This window comes from Mustelus asterias, chromosome 18, assembly GCF_964213995.1.
Source record: "Mustelus asterias chromosome 18, sMusAst1.hap1.1, whole genome shotgun sequence".
In the NCBI taxonomy this organism is placed as follows: Eukaryota; Metazoa; Chordata; class Chondrichthyes; order Carcharhiniformes; family Triakidae; genus Mustelus; species Mustelus asterias.
Window position 1 is genome coordinate 47,525,007 of NC_135818.1, and position 22,565 is coordinate 47,547,571.

A 22,565-nucleotide genomic window follows, 5' to 3' on the forward strand; every position below is an offset into this window, starting at 1 on the left:
ATTCTTGCCTCTCTCTGTCCTTTACACTATTGATATCCTAGACTATATTGGGATAATTAAAGTCCCTCCTTATAAGTACGCTACAATTCTTGCATCTGTCTGTAATTTCCTTGCAAACTGGCTCCTCTACATCCTTCCCGCTATTTAGTGGCCTATGGACTATCCGAGCAATGCAATTGCACCTATTTTGCTCCTTAGCTCTAGCCAATTAGATTCCTTGAAACCTCTGGATTCCAGCACTCTAATATTCTCCTTAATCAATATTGCCACCCCTCACCTTTCTTATCATTCCTGAGCACCTTATATCCAGGAATATTTAACACCCAGTCCTGCTCTTTGAGCAGGTCTCTGTTATAGCCTCAACATGGTGGCATGGGTAGCACTGCTGCCTCACAGCGCCAGGGACCCGGGTTCGATTCCCCGCTTGGATCACTGTATGTGCGGAGTCTGCACATTCTGCCCGTGTCTGCGTGGGTTTCCTCCGGGTGCTCTGGTTTCCTCCCACAGTCCAAAAGACGTGCTGGTTAGATGCACTGGCCATGCTAAATTCTCCCTCAGTGTACCTGAACAGGTGCAGGAGCGTGGCAACTGGGGGATTTTCACAGTAACTTCATTGCAGTGTTAATGTAAGCTTATTTGTGACACTAATAAATAAAATTTAAAGCATCATATTTCCACATGGCAATCTGCACCTGTAACTCACCAATCTTACTTACCACACTCTGTGCATTCACATACACACAGTAACTCTGATTTGAACTTTATTACTTTCTCACATGCTCTTAACTGACTTAATAACTATTTGATCTTAGTCTGCTCCGATCAAATATGGAACTGTTCCATTCTCGAGCACTGCCTAATATTTGAACTTTATTTATCCTATTCCTCTTTTCTACATTCTTTGTAAATGTAGTTTAAAGCCTCCCAAACCACGCCAGCGACAGCCCTATGAGGACATTGGTCCCAGTTCTGTTGAAGTGCAATCCAACCCTGCTGTCACAGGTAAACCTTTATTCAGGTGGGACGGTCGCAATGTTTAAATACCCACCTGAACTGCAGCTCAGTCCCGCCTCCACTGCATAAGTGAGTTTCCAGAGCCCCAAGAAAGCCATGGTGGAGAGACAAAATTTAAATCTGAGCAAAGTGCAATTTAAAAACACGACACTAATCTCTCTGAAGGACATTAATTGTTGCAATAATTAACCACCTGCCTGCACTGATTAACACCCCAATTTTGGCGAGTCAATACTAGCAGGCATCCATTAAACCTGAAAGTAGGCCTATTAAAGTGGGGCTGTGTTTGTGACCCCAAAATCTATCACTTTAACCTCTCACCAACCCCCAAGTCTTAAAGCTTATTTATTAGTGTCACAAGTCGGCTTACATTAACACTGCAATAAAGTTCCTGTGAAAACCTGTGGTGAACCATCATTGGTTCCCACTGGATAGTACTGGGCCAGGGTTGGCCAGCACTATGGGAATGTATGTAGGTTACTGTGGGATTGTACTAATGTTGTTGTTGGGCTAGGGTGGGATTGATACACCTGTGGTTGTTACTGTTGTGGCACATCCCAGTCGGGCTCCGCCTCCTGGGAGAGGTATAAGACCCCCTGCTCGGACGGGACCCCTTCAGTCTGGGATAGTGTGTTAAAGTTCTGATAGTTCCATTGTTAGTTAATAAAAGCCTTCTTTTACCGAAGCTTTGAGCCTCGTGTCCAATTGATGCGCATCAATTTTATTACCTAAAATTAAACTCTCGACGGAAGGAAAAAAGAAAGGAGTGTATGGAGCAAATCCTTAAGCCAGAACGTCTGACCATAAGACCATAAGACCATAAGACATAGGAGCGGAAGTAAGGCCATTCGGCCCATCGAGTCCACTCCACCATTCAATCATGGTTGAATGGTGGAGTGGACTCGATGGGCCGAATGACGCTAGATCCACGTGCGGTGGGCGCTTCTAACACCTTCGACCACTGGCTGAAGTGTTTTGAAGATTACCTAGCAGCCTCCGCAGCGGTCACCACAGATGATGACAGACTCCGGGTCCTCCATGCGAGGGTAAGCGACACAGTCTACCTCACGATCCGTGCGGCCACCACTTACCCGAGGGCCCTCGAGCTTCTAAAAAAGCGCTATACGAAACCTCCTAACGAGATCCATGTTCGTTACCTCCTCGCTACACGACGTCGGCAGTTGGGCGAAACTATGGAGGACTATGCCAATGAGCTCTTGCAGCTAGCCAGGGGCTGTGACTGCAAAGCTGTGTCGGCTGAGCAGAGCATGTACGACCTCGCCCGAGATGCGTTTGTGGCCGGGGTCGGGTCTTCATACATCCGTCTCAAGCTGCTAGAAAAGGGGAATCTCAACCTGACCCAAGCCATGGAATTAGCTGAAATGCTTGAGGCGGCTTCGAAGAGCTTGGTCCTGTATCCGGAGGACCACGTGGAGACAACATGGCAGGAGCAGTCGCAAATCCCTCCTCGCCCCTCGGGCTTGAAGTGCAGTGTTATGGCGTGCTCCCATGTGGACCAGACGACGGCTGCAGCCCCATGCGGCCCGCGGTGCTACTTCTGCGGAGGAGCCAAACATACACGACAAAAGTGTCCCGCTAAAGCGGTAGTCTGTACCGCATGCGGTAAAAAGGGGCATTATGCGAAGGTGTGCAGATCGAAGCCCAAGAACGGCAGTGCGGCCTGTGACCCTTCGGAACGGGGATCATCACCATCGTCGTCGAAGTACTCACGGGGTTCGTCCACGTGCGAGTCCAGGACGACGCCATTGCGGTCGACGGAGTCGGAGGAGGATGACCACCAGGGGTCGCTACGTTTGGCGCCCTCACCCATGTGCGATTCATGGGGGCGGCCATTTTGGTCGACGATGACCATGAGCGACCAGCAGGGGTCCTCAGCATCGACCTCAGCTGCCTGCAGTGACGTTCACGGACCAACGGTGGCGTCGATCACCCTGGACCAGGCTAAGCCGCACAGGCTTGATTGTTCGATGATGGATATACAGGTAAATGATCATGCAATTTATTGTCTGTTTGACAGCGGGAGCACTGAGAGCTTTATCCACCTTGACACGGTGAAGAGGTGTGGACTCCAGATTCAACCTGCCAAACAGACAATCTCTATGGCATCAAGGTCCCGGTCTGTCGCTGTGCTAGGACGTTGTGTGGTAACTTTGAAAGTGTAAGGCACAATTTACGAGCGTTTCAGGCTCCTTGTGTTGCCGCATCTTTGCGCACCAATTCTCCTCGGACTAAACTTTATGGTCCACATGAAGAGTGTGATCCTACAGTACGGTGGGCCACTCCCTTCGCTGACAGTGGGAGAACAGCTGCAGTCTCCAAATTGTCCAAAGCGCCCCGCCTGCAATCTTTCTACGTTAAAGATCACCACACCCTCTTTATTTCAGAATCTGGTACTAGGCTGCAAGCCCATCGCTACTAAAAGTAGGCGTTACAGCACTGAGGATCGGATCTTCATCAGATCTGAGGTTCAGCGACTCCTCAAAGAAGGGATCATACAGCCCAGTGTTAAGTCCGTGGAGAGCACAGGTTGTGGTGGTCGAGAGCGGGAACAAACCCCGGATGGTCATTGATTACAGTCAGACCATTAACCGATATACGCAGCTGGATGCGTACCCTCTCCCGCGCATATCTGATATGGTCAATCAGATTGCGCAGTACCGGGTGTTCTCCACCATAGACCTTAAGTCCGCCTACCACCAACTCCCCATTCGCCCAGAGGACCGACAATACACGGCCTTTGAGGCGGATGGTCATCTGTATCATTTCCTTAGGGTTCCATTTGGTGTCACCAATGGGGTCTCGGTCTTCCAGCATGCTATGGACCGAATGGTGGACCAGAACAGGCTGCGGGCTACCTTCCTGTACCTGGATAATGTCACCATCTGCGGCCGTAATCAGCAGGACCATGACACAAATCTCCAGAACTTCTTACGCACTGCATCTCGCCTGAATTTGACCTACAACAGAGAGAAGTGTGTATTCCGTACGGTTAGCCATCCTGGGATACGTGGTGGAAAACGGGGTCATTGGCCCTGATCCAGACCGTATGCGCCCCCTTGCTGAACTTCCCTTGCCCGCAAGTGCAAAAGCACTGAGAAGATGCCTAGACTTCTTCTCCTATTATGCGCAGTGGGTCCCCAACTACGCGGACAAAGCCCGTCCGCTTATTAAGTCCACGACTTTTCCACTCACGCCAGAGGCCCAATTGGCCTTCAAGGAATTGAAACACGACATCGCGAAAGCCACGATGCACGCGGTAGACGAATCCATCCCTTTTCAGGTGGAAAGCGATGCATCTGATTTCGCCCTGGCCGCCACACTTAACCAGGCGGGCAGGCCCGTCGCGTTTTTTTCCTGCACCCTCCAAGGCCCCGAAATTCGGCATTCGGCGGTGGAGAAGGAGGCCCAGGCCATTGTGGAGGCCGTCAGACACTGGCGCCATTACCTGGCGGGAAAGCGGTTCACCCTGATCACGGGCCAGCGGTCCATGGTGTTCATGTTCAACAACACGCAGAGGGGCAAGATCAAGAATGACAAGATCTTGCGGTGGAGAATTGAACTCTCCACCTATAACTACGATATCATGTATCGTCCAGGGAAACTCAATGAGCCCTCGGATGCCCTCTCGCGCGGAACATGCGCTACTACGCAGGAGGATCGCTTGAACGCCCTCCATAATGACCTGTGCCATCCTGGGGTCACTCGGCTCTACCACTTTGTCAAAGCCCGCAACCTGCCTTACTCGGTGGAGGACGTCAGGTCGGTGACAAGGAGCTGTCGGATTTGCGCGGAATGCAAACCGCACTTTTACCGACCTGACCGGGCACATTTGGTCAAGGCCACTCGCCCCTTCGAGAGGCTGAGTGTTGATTTTAAGGGCCCCCTTCCCTCAACAGATCGGAACGTGTACTTTCTGAACATAATAGATGAGTACTCCCGGTTCCCGTTTGTTGTCCCCTGCGTGGACACATCGGCTGCCACGGTGATCAAGGCATTCCGTGATCTTTTTACCCTGTTCGGGTACCCCAGCTATATCCATAGCGACAGGGGCTCGTCGTTCATGAGCAATGACTTGAGGCAATTCCTGCTCTCATACGGGATTGCCTCTAGTAGGACCACGAGTTACAACTCTAGGGGTAATGGACAGGTGGAACGAGAGAATGCTACAGTCTGGAAGGCTGTCCTATTGGCGTTGAAGTCCAAAGGCCTTCCAGTCTCCCGTTGGCAGGAGGTCCTCCCTGATGCGCTTCACTCCATTCGCTCCCTCCTGTGTACGGCAACCAATGCTACTCCCCACGAGAGGATGTTCTCATTCCCTCGGAAGTCGTCCTCGGGGATATCTTTACCAGCCTGGTTGACGTACCCAGGACCCGTCCTCCTGCGGCGACATGTAAGGGCCCGCAAGTCCGACCCCTTGGTCGAACAGGTCCACCTCCTCCACGCCAATCCTCAGTATGCCTATGTGGCATATCCTGACGGGCGAGAGGACACAGTCTCGATCCGAGACCTGGCGCCCGCAGGGGACGTAGCAACTCCTGTTGCTCCCATACCCCCAGTGACGAATCCCTTATCCCTTATTTCTTCCCCGGACGTGGCGCGGACAGCATCGGGACCAGTGCTTAACAGTTTTACTCCAATGCACAGCTTGCCTGAGCCCCGAAGATCGTCGCCACCGCAGAATGTGTCAGGATCCCCTGCACTACCGTCTCATCAGGGTCAACCGGCCTGTGAGTCCGTGGGAGAGCAGCTGGACCCCGTTTTGGGGAGAACGCCACCGCAAGTGCCTACTCCGGTGTCACCGCCGGTATTGAGGAGGTCACAACGACGGTGCGGTCCTCCAGGCCGTCTGAACTTATAATCTGTTGACATTTTAGTCTGTTTTCGTACCCCGCCGGCCTTTGTTCTCAAAGGAGGGGTGAATGTGGTGAACCATCGTTGGTTCCCACTGGATAGTTCTGGGCCAGGGCTGGCCAGCACTATGGGAATGTATATAGGTTACTGTGGGATTGTACTAATGTTGTTGTTGGGCTAGGGTGGGATTGATACACCTGTGGTTGTTACTGTTGTGGCACATCCCAGTCGGGCTCCGCCTCCTGGGAGAGGTATAAGACCCCCTGCTCGGACGGGACCCCTTCAGTCTGGGATAGTGTGTTAAAGTTCTGATAGTTCCATTGTTAGTTAATAAAAGCCTTCTTTTACCGAAGCTTTGAGCCTCGTGTCCAATTGATGCGCATCAAAACCCCATAGTTGCCACACTCCAGCGCTTGTTAAGATACATCTAACTGGCACATCTTTCGGACTGTGGGAGGAGACCAGAGCACCCGGAGGAAACCCACGCAGACACGGGGAGAACGTGCAAACTCCACACAGACAGTGACCTAAGCCGGGAATTGAACCCGGGTCCCTGGCGCTATGAGGCAGCAGCACTAACCACTGTGCCACCGTGCTACCCCACTCGGGGGTCCAAATCTCCCAAAAGATGTCCTTTGTGTTGTGGAGGGAGCTAACGTGTGCTATTGTGAGCAGACTGTTATTTGAGGCGTTCAACGCTTCAGCTAGGACAAGACAAAGTGGGTATGACATGGCCAGTGTTGAAATAAAATCAGTATTTGAACAAGCCAGCCTGCGACAGTCCCAAGTGAGCTATGGCTGCTATCCTGAGCTGATATGTTTATTGTATTTTACAGCTGGCCACAATGTGCTCGGTTTCTGTCGCAAAGGCATAACTGTCTAAGAAATGTATTAAATTATATTTTTATTATGCCACAGATGACATCACAATTGTCCAGATGATATCTGTGGTCCGAAGATGCTCATTTTGCCGACAGTAAGATTGTAATAAAGAATATTTTATTTATTTTACTGAATCGAGTGATAGTGAGAGACAAAGTTCTCCATTCCCACTGGTTGATCTCTCAAAGCAGTTCTTTTTGAAAGCAGCCCCAAGGATATTAGGGTTTCTAAAATATTAAGCAGACACTTTATATGCATTTATATACGGTCTGTGAGAATGTCCGAGGAATAGGCAAAGCAGCCAAGCATTCCATTCTGGAATTTAGTACAGTACTTAAATCAGTCAAAAGCATTTAATAATGGACAGGAACTTTGGAAATGGAGCCAAAATAAAATCAATTTCACTTAATATGATGTGAAAACCATGATTCAGCAGACTCTCTTCTGTACGTAGGATTATAGGGAAAAGAGAAGGAGAAAGTCTTTAAAGTAATTGTGAGCAATACACTAAGTAAATGTCAAGTAAATTTGACTCTATGGGTGGTATTTAATGGAGATGCTGGGGGTCTTGCCTGCCAGCTGAGGTGTCGGTGAGAGCAACTCTTTGCCCACTTTTGGGAATGCCCCCTGTATTTGTGCCAATCAGGCACATAATTGGGCAGCCATGGGCCTTCCCGTGATCAAGGACCCGGGTGGCTGAAATCCCACCCTCCGAGCTATCAGCAAATCAATGCCACCAGCTGCTGCTAGTAACGCACCCACCCAATGCCCAGGATTGGCAATGGACTCTGCACACCACTGATGAGTGATGGCAGGACGAGGGTCATTGTTTAAAGTTTTAAGTTTATTTATTAGTGTCACAAGTAGGCTTACATTGACACGGCAATGAAGTTACTGTGAGAATCCCCTAGTCGCCACACTCCAGTGTCTGTTCGGGTACACTGAAGGAGAATGTGGCATGGCCAATCCACCTATCCAGCATGTCTTTCGCACTGTGGGAGGAAACCAGAGCACTCGAAGGAAACCCACGCAGACATGGGGAGAATGTGCAGACTCCACACAGACAGTGACCCAAGCCGGGAATCGAACCCGGGTCCCTGGCGCTGTGAGGCAGCAGTGCTAGCAGTGGCTTTCTCTTTGGCCCCACCCCTTTCCGATTCGGCTCTCTTGATTAGTCACTAAGTGTCTTTGGAAGAGGGACCCACCTTGGAAACATGCAAACAACCTCCACATGGTGTGTCCCTTGCCTGCTGCTGGATGAATACTGGTGGAATGAGGCCCTTAAATGGGCTTCAGACATCCACTTAAGAGCTTCAGTTGGCGACAGACTGGAAGGCTGTCCATGAATTTTCCCACCCCAGGCTTAATCAGATCAGAGGTGGGAAAGAGGTGGGGTCCTCATCCTCCTGCTTGATTAAATGCCCCCTACCGCCACATTCGCCACATTGGTATCTATTGGTATTTCCAGATGGGGCAAACATTCTGTAAGAAGTATTTTTCATATAATACCTTATCAATAAGTAAACCAGGATAAATGGGTAAGGTGGGAGATCAGAGCATACCAGAGGGCTGTAGTCAACTCACAACCGATCTTTCAAAATTTTAGTGACCAAAAGATTTATGTTGCATAAAACTCTGGGTGAAATTGCTGCATTTAACTGTGTTGTCTTAATCAGTGTCTTGCTCAGTGCCTGCAATGAGTTTCATTTAAAGGCAGAATTTAACCTGGGGCTTCATTACCAGAACCCACAAAGTTATTGCCTGTGTTTAAGCCGAATCAACAAGTGAACTAAGTACAAGGGACGCACTCCGGTAAATAGATTCTATTGCAATTCCTGCAGCACAGTTATTCTTTCACAGCAGACTGCAGTGTTCAGCATACCTCCCTGACAAGGAAACTACTGCGAATGGACAAATATGACTGCATTGTGTAGCTTTAGGCTTGTTTCAATGCTTGCTGCTTGCAGATACTATTAGAGCCAGAATTGTATGCGGGGAAAATAATGGGAATGTACAGTAGAGGTCACTTTTTTTTCATCCTGCTGCACTGACTCATTTCTCCCAAGTGCCAGTTGTTTTGATTTTGTTTCCCTACTCCATTTGATTTTTGATCATGTCGCTTCCCTCTGCCTCGTGCGCCCACCGTTTTCCTTTTGTTGGTCAAATCACTCAAATGTTGTCAATTATTGCAGCCTGAAGATGGCCAATGAAATTGAGATGCTGCAGTCACTGGGAAATGCAGCTTGATTCTTTGAATGACGTTATTCTAAGGCAGCTCACAATTTGCTTCTCCACTGGCGTGGGGAAGGGCGTTTGTAATTTTTAAAGCCCAAAAGGATGGTAATCAGTAACGAGGGAGTTGATACACACCCAATATTTCTTTAAAAACTGAAATGCCTCTCCCTTCCAGTTGTTCCGGAGGCCACTGACCATGCTGTTGGGTGGCAAGGGGGAGGGTCTAGGATCAGAGAGCATAGTCTCAGAGTAAGGGGTCGCTCATTTCAGACAGAGATGAGGAAGAATTTCTTCTCTCAGAGGGTAGTGAATCTGTGGAATTCTTTACCGCAGGGGGCTGTAGAGGCTGGGTCATGGTTCAAGGCTGAGATTTTTTTAATCAGTAAGGGAATCTCGGGTTATGGGGATAAGGTGGGAAAGTGGAGTTGAGGATTATCATATCAGATCAGTCATGGTTCTGGCGGCACAGTGACACAGTGGCTACCGCTGCTGCCTCACCGCCCCAGGGACCCGGATTCGATTCCTGGTTTGGGTCAACTGTGGAGTTTGCACATGCTCCCTGTGAATGCGTGGGTTTCCTCCGGGTCCTCCCACATTCCAAAGATGTGCAGGTTAGGTGGATTGGCCATGCTAAATTGTCCCTTAGTGTCAGGGGGATTAGCTAGGGTAAATGCATGGGGTTGTGGGAATAGGGCCTGGGTGAGATTGTCTTTGGTGCAGACTTGATGGGCTGAATGGCCTCCTTCTGCACTGTAGGATTCTATGATACTATGATTCTATCCCATTGAATGGCGGAGCAGACACAGGGGCCGAACGGTCTACGTCTGCTCCCACATCTTATGGTCTAATGTAGCTTGATAAAATCAACAAGGGAGCTGACTGGGAGAAAAGAAATGTTCTACTGGGCATGGAATGGCTAATTTAACATTAGTAAATGGTAATTAATAATCACCGGCCCAGATTTTCACCAAATCAGGCCAACTCGGGAGACCTTTAAGGACTGTTGGCAGGATTTGGATGTGGAAGCCTCATCTGCGTTTCCAGCAGATCCCATTTTTACCGGCAAGGGGGAAGGGGTGGGGTGGGAATTTCACAGGTAGGGAACCCAAACTCAACAGGGATATTTGATTTGACTACTGAGTATAAACACACTCCATTTTCATTGCGGAAATTGCCTTAACCCACAGTGTGGAAACCACAATTTTATGGAGGCAGCATAAATGATTGTGAAGGGTGAACTTAAGGTATGTTTAAGTGTCATGTGATTTAAATCCCTAACCCTTTAAAATTGAAAAAAGTCTGCAGCTTTCACTTGTAGAGAAAAAAAGCCACCAGCTGCTTGAATGATTGACAGGTCATCTGGTTTAGCTTAGAAAAACCTATCTGTTTTTGTAATTTCAACAGATTACATTGTTTAGATTCCCCAAGATTTGTTATTATACCCAGGCCCATTATGAATGCTTAGTTGAGTTTCAAAAGGTCTAGAACAGGGAGCTTTGATTGACAGTTTTAAGAGATCACTAGAGGATTAACTGTCCTGAATGTGATTAGTGAAAGAGATGGGTTTACTTTTACAACAGACTAACCACTTTTGAATGGGTTTCATGAATGAGGTACTTTTTCAGTATCAGGTGTGTTTGAGTGTCAGAGTAATAGTATTAGATTGTTAGAAGTTGACTTTATTTCATCTTCACATGCCTGAGGTCTTTCCAGAGTGGATACGGAGAGAGTTGCTATGGAGGATACGTAGGCAGCATGGAGTCAGATGCAGGTGCCAACCTTACACAGTGGTGGGAATGGTCACCCAAAAGTGATTATCCTTGAATTTGCCAGTGAGTGTCCAGAAGGGATGCCTCCAGTCCAATTAATGATGACGACTCATGAGGTTGGAGGGACCCTTTCAACAACTTTAAACAATCTGAAATAGAAAATGGCCACAGCCGTCAGGCCATCATTTTGCAAGAGAAACCCACCCCTCCTCCTCCCACCGGATGGCCGGTTGTCGCAGCTGTAATGAAGTAGCTTGGGGAGAGTGGGATGGGTGAGCCACGTGTGGCCTCAGAGGTTGCCTGGAGCATGATCCCTGACCTCCCTTAGGAAGACCATCTCAAAGACAACTGAAGCTGCAATGGGTTCATACATCTATAAGGTTATCAGGGGCTGAGTGAAATCCTCCTTCCAGTAGCAACATCTGACATCTACTGTTGCACAAGGGAGGCTTATGAAGCTCATTATGCAAAGAGGGCTCCATACATTTCATTCTCTCTTGCTATAAATATGCAGACACACAGTTTTGCAAAAGGTGCAGACTGTCTCATGGTGCAGAGTGCCACTTAGCGCACATGCAGACTGTTCGCAACCTTGGTGTCATGTTTGATTCCAAGGAGAATTTCATTCGGCTTCTGATAACCTTAATTGCCCTTGAAATTACTTTACTTACCCACTGGGATGGAATTCAAGGGACAGTGACTGGGTGGATAAGAAATTGACCAACTGACAGAAAGCAGAGAGTAATGGTGAATGGTTCTTTTTTGGAAGCGTCAGTGATGTGTCCCAGGGGTTGCATTCGGGATGACTAAACATTTAATATGTAAATGACCTGGACTTGGGTAGACAGGACAAGATTTCAAAGTTTACAAATGGCAAGGAAGTTGGAAATGTAATTAGCAGTAAGGAGAATCTAGTTGCAGACTTAAGGAGTGAGAAACTAGTGAATTGGCCAAATAAATGGGCAGGATTTTCACCCCAATATGGACAGGAGGTAGTCAGGCAAATGATTTCACAACAACTCCAGATCAAAGCTGCACAGTACACCAGACCAAATATCTGTATAGTTACAGTTGCTAATTGTACCCGAATACTCTAGCCCATAGTGTAAAGGCTTATGTACCATTTGTCTTCCTGTTTGCTGCAGTACTTTGTATAAATAGCAGATTAGGAACTAAAGCAAGCAATGCTTTGTTAGTTACAATAAATGCAAATTGATTCTTAGCAATAATCAACATTGGTATAACAACATACTTAATTATCAGCTCAACACAAAATAGGTAAATGGGAATAGGTGCAAGGAAGGACATGGACAGGAGAGTTTTGGACAATAAGTTTATGAAGGGTAGAATGTGGGAAGCTGGCCAGAGTACTTTGGAATTGTCAAGTCTAAAGGAACTATGGTATGGGTGAGAGTTTCAGCAGCTGAAGGGCTGAGATAAGGACAGAGTTGGACAATGTTACAGAGGTGGAAATAGTGGACCTTAGTGAGGGAATCAAATATGGCACCAAGGTTGCGAACAGTCTGCATGTGTACTTAGTGGCGCTCTGCACCATGAGACAGTCTGCACCTTTTGCAAAACTGTGTGCCTGCATCTTTATAGCAAGGGAGAATGAAATGTATGGAGCCCTCTTTGCATAATGAGCCTCATAGGCCTCCCTTGTGCAACAGTAGATGTCAGATTGCTGCTGGAAGGAGACATGCTGATAAGTTGTCAAGGTCACCTTCACAGCCACTGGCAATGCTAACCTGATCCTGCTCTGTGATTGCAGTTGTGGCAGATTTCAGTCAAGACATTCTTCTTGAAATGCAGACATCTGACATGTTATTTCTCACTGAGAGACTGGAGGAGGGATAAGGAAGTACAAATTTCCCCTGACCATCATGGGTGGGTATGACCTCCTTCCCTTCTTCTTCTTCCTTCTACAGCAGCTTATCTTGCTCTGTGCCACCACAGCTCATTCTCTGTACTGTGGTGTAGCCAAGGGCGAATGCACATAGCTGCACTGGGAGCAACTGGTTTGTACAGTATCCTTGAAGTCAAGATAAAGTCCGACAGTACATACCGCACTGCTCACTATAGCCCTCAGCAACTTTAAACAATGTTAGATTCCATGGACACTTGTACAATCACAACAAGGACCAGGACAAATCAATCAATAAATGACCTGTAAGTTTTCACTGACCTCTTTAAATAGTGCTGGTTATGTGGTGGGATGGATGTTTAGCTGTGTGAGGTTAAGAGAGGTCATTATCTGGAGCATTGAGCTCCAAATGGCAGAGCTGGGATCAAATAAAGTTTCATACCGATTATTCATAATCTCCCCATACTGGAGGCTCCCTCTGAACACCCTCACTAAAATGGTATCTGGCACAGCTGGCACCAGACGTGTAAGTATGCACTGCGAATGCCGTTTTAAGAAAAATGCACTTGTTGTGCTGAAAAACCAGGTGCAATGAAGCCAAACTTTGGGGCCAGTGATTTAAGTTGAGTAGTATCTTCCATTATATGCTTGCTTGAGTTTATATTCTCCTGCTGATGGCTAAGGACACTTGCAGTACAGCAGCTTTGTAATACCAGACAGCAGAGAATTCACCTATATTTTAAACTTTCTGTATTCCAAGTAGTACAGAACTGTACACCAGTTAATATGTCTTCATGTTTCATGAGAATGAATTCAATGATTATTTAGCAGTCAGTACACAGTGATTTTCATCTAGTAACTGGAGATGGTTGGATTTCAAAAGCATGGGTATCAGATCAGATACATGAAGAATTTACAGTTTCTCAAAGGCACGTAATTTGTAATAATTTCATATTTTTTCTTGTAATATAAAAACAGTGCATCCGTGGTTTGCACAATTTTTCTAGTGCAGAAGTTCTGGGTAATCATGGTGTGAGGAGCTTGCACATTTATTTATGCCGCTTCCTAATTTCTGGGGATTTCTGGGCTGCGCTGTTACTCTTCAGAAAAAAATAGCTCGAAAGCAAATGTCATAGCTCCAACTTCATTACCATCAATGACAATTGCAAATTTGCTGCACAGCCAGTGTTCACACTGCTGTCACACCGACTGAAATATAATGACGCTGAAGACTGGCAGCAAGGTGATTTATCTGCTTATTCAAGACGCTTGCTTCTGATGCCTCATTATTCACACTTAGTGCACACAAGATCAATTGGAAGAGAATCCACAGACCCATTATTATAAATGGAATCACAGTTATCATTTCTCCCCGCAGGAACACAGAGTTCATCACAGCAGGCAATAAGTTATTGATCAAAGCACTGTTATTGAGATCCAGCATTTGGCATTGTAATAATTTCCCTTGTAATAAGCAGTAGGGTAATAGAATATTTCCTGTTATTTTATTGTTTTTTTGAGTTCAGTATTTCAGTATTACCACTATAAGAACCAAATCATACATTGACCATCTCAAAAGGATGTGCTCAATTGTGACTATTTCCATATTAATATCCTGATAATGATTCTAGCGAACATGGATTGGAATCAGACCACAGTGTATCGTTATGTTCCTGAGCTTTGCAATGCTCTTCATAGGGGCAAGTAAACAGATAACAATAATCTGATTCATATTGTGTAGCAGAGCGTGAAGTGTCTCCCTCAAGAATCTAATTGTTGTATCAATAAAGTATAACTGAGTAAGGAATGGCAGATGTCTAGTGGTGAGTGTTTATATATCCTATTAACTTTCTCCATTCTATTTATTAAGTGAGCTAGTGAAATCTAACAGTAGCTCTGATGGCCCTTAGGTACGCAATGAAAGACAAATTGATTTATTAAGAAACACAACAAAGCATTTTTACAAATTCCATTACAAGTGGTCCTCAAAATGTGCTTTATCTCATGGAATTAAAAATCTTTGTGATAATTTAGACTTGAGAGGGAGAATATTACAATCTGCTACCGGTAAACATCTTGGGAACCATAAATTATTAATACGCCAGTCGATTAGTATTTATGGAAACTCTATGACAATCAAAATTAATTACAAACTATACAATTGGCAAGATGAATCCATTGGTTGCGCCATTTCTGATTTGCCGCTATGATCATTGGGGCATATTCTTGTAGATGTTGGCATAAATAATTTCACCATTCTTCAGTGCTTGTGAATATTTATTCTCTATAACACAACTCTTTTCATTTATCTCTTTTTAGTAAGAAGCTGGCTGGAGAAAATCAAAGACAAAGTGAGTGCCTCAGGATGTCTCAGTTTTTGGGTCTGTACAACCTAGTCACTTATTTCATTCTTTGGTTAAATACTGAACTGTATCTTCTTGTCCTGCAATATAAATTACTCATTTAAAATAAGTCACAGTTGCCTTTTCACCTTCACTGTTTATAACACTGCTTGATTCATTTACACTCGAATGGACAAACCCCAAACTTTTCTTGATGTGTTCAGTGGGAATCTCTCATGTAAGTTGCATAAATACACATTCTTTAAATGTTTTTCAATACCGAGTCTCGGTGACGTACCAGCGTAGGAAAGTTTGAAGAGGAACAGGGCAAATTGGACAGTGACTTCTGATTGCCACATTTAACTGTACAAGTGCAGAAGTTGCTGTTTGATTGACTTTTAATATTGGTGAATGATTAGTCTCACCGTTATTTCTACCACAAAATCTAGGTTTATGGGTTTTATTTTTGCTAATTTATATGCTGTAATTTACATTAGATTCGGTATATTTCATGAGAATTTAATGAGTGAAGTTGAGAAAAATGATGTCCCCATCCACAATTAAACTGCTGGCGATGTTGTGACTAATTTTCATGACACACATGTTAAACCTTTTGTTATTCCAGGCAGGTTATATGTCCGGGATGCTAGTACCTGTAGCTGTTGGTGTGGCTGGAGCACTCTTCATTCTGGGAGCTCTCTATAGTTTCAAGGTGATGAACCGGAAGAGGAAAAATGTCTTCAAAAGACGTGACTCAAAGGTAATTGCCCAGGAAGTAATCTGACAAAATCTACAATGCGTACTCATCTATCTCTTGAAACATCATTAACATCTTACATCTTCAGATCTTTGCTTTATTTTCTTGGGTTATCTGTTGGACCCTGAGCATTTGCTATCACTTCAATTGGGCGTACCCATTTTTAAAGTTTCATTAGATTGAGTCAGCTCACAATATTCAAAACTTCATCTCAAATTGGAAAAAAAAGGACGTAGGGGAGATTTCTCAGGCTGTTCATGCCAGTGGGGTTCTCTGGTCCCGCTGGCAATGCACCCCTTCCTGCAGGTTTCACAGTGGCATTGGATGACACCAATGGGAAATTCCATTGAGAGCGGCAGGACCAGAGAACCCCGCCACCATTGAACAGCATTCCACCTCCCGCCATCGAGAAATACACAGCTGGGAAGCTAGAGAATCCCCTCCATAACACTCCCATGCACAATACTGCACTGGAGTGTCAGCCAAGATGTTTAGACTCAAATCTTTGGAGTGGAATTTGAACTAACAATTGTCTGACTCATCGGCAAGATTGCTACTGCAGCCAACCCAGCAAATAAAATTGATAGGCCAAGCAACAGAACTGAACAACATTCCCCCTTCACCTCCATCATTTTGTGCCACCAGATGTTTTAACACTCTCTACTCACCACTCCAATAAAAGACAGAGAGTCATTCAATCTCCCTTTTCATCCTCATGGACATTGAGTCATCCTGTGCGACAAAGATGTCTTGAACTGCTCATGTTTATTATTGAGCTTTTAAGAAAGAGACTTTCCACATTACTTAATGCAATGTTTCTGTGGCTATAGTTTATATAGCTAACTATTGATTCATAAACTAAACTAAATTAAAAAAAATATTAAGTATAATGAATTTAGGTTACCTTCAGATGTACTGCTAAAATTCCAAGCCTATTAAAAGCAAACTACCACAAACTTTAAAGTAGTTCAAACCCCATTAAAGTGACAGAGACACAGAGGGCTGGATCTTTCATGAAGCAGCCATCACTAGCAGACTGCTCCTACCTCTCTGCACCTTGACACTGCTCCACACTTCTGGCTGTGTTTTCTAGGCTGATTTTGACAGAAAGGTCCCACAAAGAGCTTCATCATAGTGCTGGAGTGTCGGGGAGGGGGAGGGGGGAGGTGATACCATGCCCCCTTTACACGTGCTAGTTGCCTGAAGGTAAATTTGAATATCCAGTGTTGATTCTAGTGAGTGGGTGAATGGATGACTGGGTGACTAGGTGAATAAGTGAATGGGCAGGGTGCATGCAGTAAAAGGGTATGGTGAGTGAGGTAAGTAGATAGTGAGGTAGGGTGGTAGGAGGGTAAGGTGATAGGTGTATAGTGTGGCAGGTGAATGAGGTGTGTAGGGGGAATTGGGTAGGTGTTTTGGGGTAAAGGGGTTGGGTCTGGAGGGGCTTTCAGTTTGGGGGCCAGTCAGATTGAATTGGGGGGGGTTGAAGTGGGAGTGGGGAGTCAGGGTGAGGGGGTCATTATGAGCATTTGGGGAACCAATTATACGGATACTCAGGAGTTAGACTAGGATTTTTCTATCGAACATCCGCTGAGTAACTACCCAGTTCCACAGAACTGCCCAACGTCTCTGACTCTATCTCAGAGTCAGACACTTTTTTTGTGAAGGGTCCCAACCCACATCTTCTGTCATAGGTCGGATCTCTGATGATCCAGAGACTGGAAGATCTGGACCATAATCTAGACTGGCACTCAGTGTAACAGTGAAGGAATGCTGCACTGTCTTTCAGATCCGAGCCTTAAACTAAGGCTCCATTTGCCTTCTAAGGTAAATGTGAAAGATTCCATTTAGTCATCTGAAGAAGAGCACAGGAGTTCTCTTTGGTGCCCTGGCTAACAGGGCATCACTCAACCAATGTCTCTAAAGCCAATATCTATTTATTTCAGCGCTTGTTTGTGGCCATTCAGTGAGTGCCAAATTGGCTGCCATGCTTCTCTACAGCAACTATACTTCAAAAGTGCTTTATTGGCTGTGAAGTCAGGGAATGCTACAACAATAGTTATGTTACCGGACTAATAATCCAAAGGTTCAGACTAATACTCCAGTGAAATAAGTTCAAATTTCACCATGGTGGCTGATGCAATTAAAATAAATAAATTAAACTTAACTCTCAATAATTATAACTATAAAAACCCATCTGGTTGACTAAAGGCTTTGGTGCAGAAGGAAATCTGCTGTTCTTATCCTGTCTGGACTTGTGCGACTGTAGACGCACAGTAATGCGATTGATTTTTAACTACCCTCTGAAATAGTCAAAGAAGGCACTCAGTCTACCAAATCTTTATGAAAAAGCCAAGAATTAGATGGATGACCTAGGCTCTGGACAGGTCAGACTAGTTAAGTAACAGCCTGACATGGTCACATTCACGGAATCATACCTTATAAACAGTATCTTCGACTCCTCCATCACTATCCCTGGATCTGTTGCCCCTTCAGTAGCACAGACCAATAACAATTAGCATTTTATAGACAGAGTTAAGGGATCCCATAACCAACAGATGGGGTCAGAGTTGTGCGGTCTTGCCATGATAATAATAAATTGTGGTGGAGGCTCCACACTCCCATTCTCAATGATGGTTGAGCCCAGATAGTGAGTGCAAAAGGCAAGGCTGAAGCATTTGCAAGAAGTGCCAAGTGCATAATCCACCTTTGTCTCACCCTGAGTTTCCAAGCATCACAGATGCCTGTCTTCAGCCAATTCAGCTCACTCCACATGAAGTCAAGAAACTCTGAGCACACTGCCTACAGCAAGGCAATGGGCCCTGATAACATCCCAGCTGGTGTACTGAACACTTATGCTCTGGAACCTGCCACACCCTAGCCTAGATCTCCCAGTACACCTACAACACTGGCATCTATCCTACAATGTGGAGAATTACCCGTGTATGTCATGTCCACAGATCCAGTCACGTCATTTCCCACCCCATCAGTCTGATCTCAATCATCAGCACAGTGATTGAAGGTATCATTGATAGTGCTATCAAGTGGCACTTTGTCAGCAATAACCTTCTCACTGATGTTCATTTTGGGTTCCAGCAGAACCACTTGGCTCTAGATCACATTACATCTTGGGCCAAACATGGACAAAAGAGCAGACTGAATTCCAGATGTCAAGTGAGACAATAAGGCAGTATCTGATTGAGTGACATCAAGGAGCTTGAGTAAAATTGAAGTTAATGGGAATCGGGGAAAATTCTCCACTGGCTGGAGTCATACCTAGCACAGAGGAAGATTACTCTGGTGGATGGAGGCCAAACATCTCAGCCCCAGGACATTGCTGCACAAGTTCCTCAGAGTTCTGTCCTACACCCAACCATCTTCAGTTGCTTCACTAATGACTGCCCTCCAACTTAAGATCAGAACTGGGGATGTTTGCTGATGATTACATAGCATTCAGTCCCATTTGCAACTCATCAGATACTGAAGCAGTGCAGTCAAAATGCGGCAAGACCAGGACAATATCCAGGTTTCAGCTGACAAGTGGCAAATAATATTCAGGCCAGTCAATGACCATCTCCAACAAGAGATAATCTTAGTGCCACCCTTTACTGTTTAACGGCATTACAGGCCTGGATTTTCACCCAGTTGGGTTGACTGGGGAACCTTTTCAAAATGGTGACTGGGTTGCGCTGACCCCATTCCCAGGATGTATGATTTTTGGGAGTATTTATAAAGGGCGCAGGCTGTTTCTTGACAGAAGCCTGGATCCAATATTCCCAACCTGGCCGGCTCCATTGTGGAGATAGGCAAGTCCTACTCATCTGCAATTTTCATTTGAGTCGGGCCAGGTTTTTGAAGAGTTGTGGTTTGCGGAGTATGTGCTTCCCATAGAAGAGTCATGAACCCAAATGTGCATGAGGAAATCTTTTAGAAGGTAAGTTCCAGAGGCCCCCTCATGCCCTCTATGCCAAGTTATGTCCCCCACTCATCCCCTCAGGCCCCTCATGCTCCTATGCCAAGCTCTGCCCTTCCACCCAAGGGCGGCACAGTAGCACAGTGGTTAGCACTGCTGCTTTACAACTCCAGGGACCTGGGTTCGATTCCCGGCTTGGGTCACTGCCTGTGTGGAGTTTGCACATTCTCCTCATGTCTGCGTGGGTTTCCTCCGGGTGCTCTGGTTTCCTCCCACAGTCCGAAGATGTGCGGGTTAGGTTAATTGGCCATGCTAAAAGTTTCCCCTTAGTGTCCTGAGATGTGTAGGTTAGAGGGATTAGTGGATAAATATGTAGGGATAAGGGGATAGGGCCTGGGTGGGATTGTGGTCGGTGCAGACTCGATGGGCCAAATGGCCTCTTTCTGCACTGTAGGGATTCTATGATTCTAACCCTATGTACTCACGTTTCCCCCATACCAAGTTCTGCCCTTTGTTCCCTTATGCTGCCTATACCAAACTCAGACATTTTCATGCTCATTGAGTCACTGTAAATTCCTAGAACCTATGAACCACAGTGTAAAGTGGGGTATGTGAAAAAAAGAAACTGTAATCCTTTGATCACATTCCTTTATGCTTGAATAAAAAAGTCTGGACAAGCTAATAGTAGTGTCACTCATCCAGCCCTTTGAGATTTCCAAAGCCACAAAACATAAAAGCACTTGATTTGTGTAAAGAAACACAGTGCATCAACCACAGAGATCAGAGAGCCTGAGCTATCAATCAAACAATGCTTCATCTGGGGAGCAGATGTTCAGTTATTCTAATAGATAACTGGGCTCTCAGGCAAGCATACATAATGAAGCAACATTCCAGAAAAAAAAGGACTTACAATTATAAAGTGCTATTCACAACCACCAGATGTCTGAAAGCACTTTGCAATCAATTAAGTAATTCAAAGTACAATCACTGTTATAATGTAGAACAGCTCATCATTATTCAGGACAAGGCAGCTTACTTATTCACCGCTTTAAACATGCGCTCCATCCAGCACCAACACACCATGACCGCAGTTTGTAGCATCTACAAGATGCACTGTAAAAACTCACCAAGATTCCTTCAGTGGCACCTTCCAAACCCAACTCTAACACTTAGAAGAACAAAGGCAGAAGGCACACGGGAAAACCGTCACCTGTAAGTTCCTCCCCAAGCCATACACCATCCTGACTTGGAATTATACCATCATTTCTTCATCGGCACGAAGTTAAAACCCTGGAGCTCCCTCCCAAACAGCACTGTGGGTGTATCTACACCACCTGGACTGCAGCAGTTCAAGAAGATAACTCACAACTATTTCAAAGGCAATTAGCGATGGGCTGCAAGTACTCACATCCCTTGAGCAAATAAAAAGTGTGGGATTTCCCAAAGTTGTGAAACATACTATATTAATGCAAGTTCTTTATCTCCCTCCTTTGTGGAGGAGTTTCTGTATTGATTTTGGTGTGAAATTTAAATCATTTGTTTTATTCATTCTCTATATATCAGTTCTGATTTTCTCATATTTAACTAATGGCTCTTAGTTTAGTGTAACAATGCTGGTGTTGAATAATTTGTTTTAATAATTTAACTTTTAAGAATTTAAACAAAATTTTAATTTCAGTGGACCCAAATTACATTAAATTGAATCTATACACATTGAACTTTTAAGCAGTAATAAAATGAAACAAAAACATATTCCTGTAGACTTAATGTACAATTCAGATCTTTCTAATGGATATTATGGGGCATATTTTTTCAGTTTGTGCTGCAGGTTGAGAACCAAACCCACCAACGCTGTGCATTGGGAAATTGCGGATGTTTTGCACATAAATTTTACATCCATTAGAATTGTCTTTTTAGAAATTGTTAATTAGCTAAATTGCAGCACGGTCACCTGATAACTTCAATCCCCAGTCCAAGGCTTAAGTACTTAATCTAGGCTAATAGGATAGTGCAGTACTGAGAGAGTGCTGCTTTGGATGAGAGCTGAAGATTTCTTCTGTTATCCTGACAGGATTTAACTCTTAGCCAACACCAACACAGGATTAACTGATCATTTATTTCATTGCCATTTATGGGACCTCACTGTGAGAAAATTGGCAACCAAATTGCCTACTTATCTGCAGTAAGTACACCTAAAAATTAGTTAATTGGTTATGCAATGGTTGGGATATTCTTAGGACATTCTCGGCCTTTTGGCTAAGTTTAAATGTTGGATCAAACCCAAGATGGGGTGCAATGCCTCATCTTGTCGGCTTGGATCCTGTTTGTCTCCCTTGTGGGGACCTTGAATTGGTTTCATTTGGAATTTGAATTTGGTTTTTGGAGCAAGCAAGGAATGGATTTAGGTTTGCTTGCTCCATTCTGAACATTGGCTTTGTAACTTTAAGAATGGAGTAACAAATTTAATTGCAAAATCTTATAAGATGTGTATCTATGATAGATGTATGGTAGTTCAAAGTACTGCTAATATCTTTGTTTGAAATTGCAGCCTAAAGATTTCACGAGCATGCAAGATCGGGTGATGCTATTAGCTGACAGTTCAGAAGATGAGTTTTAAGTATGAATAATGCTTCTTTGATGCAATACGATAGTCTGAAGCTGCACTGGAGTCAGGGGATATAGGATGCCACTGCTTTTTGCTATTTGCTGTTTCCCTTTCAAGTGCTTTTTATTTTAATAGTCTTGAGAAGTTATTAAGGTTGCCAACGTTATTTGTGATTTGATGTATGGTCTTGTTTGATAGAAATTTATTTCACAGGGGCAGTCTCTCATTTTGATTTCATTCTAAATTCATTCTGAAGAATTAGAATGACCAGATGTTATGTGATGATGTTGCTATAGCCAATAACTGCTTGGT

General features: G+C 45.0%; 1 protein-coding gene across 1 annotated transcript in view; it reads left to right on the forward strand.

The window, feature by feature from the left end:
• armh4 (armadillo like helical domain containing 4) overlaps nt 1–22,265 on the forward strand; it is a 129,754-nt gene extending 107,489 nt beyond the window's left edge. Inside the window, exons 9-11 of the mRNA XM_078233112.1 lie at nt 14,956–14,987; nt 15,604–15,738; nt 22,197–22,265. Of these exons, the coding sequence (XP_078089238.1) occupies nt 14,956–14,987; nt 15,604–15,738; nt 22,197–22,265 (236 nt within the window). The remainder of the gene's footprint in view (nt 1–14,955; nt 14,988–15,603; nt 15,739–22,196) is intronic.
• Nucleotides 22,266–22,565: the final 300 nt, after the last annotated feature.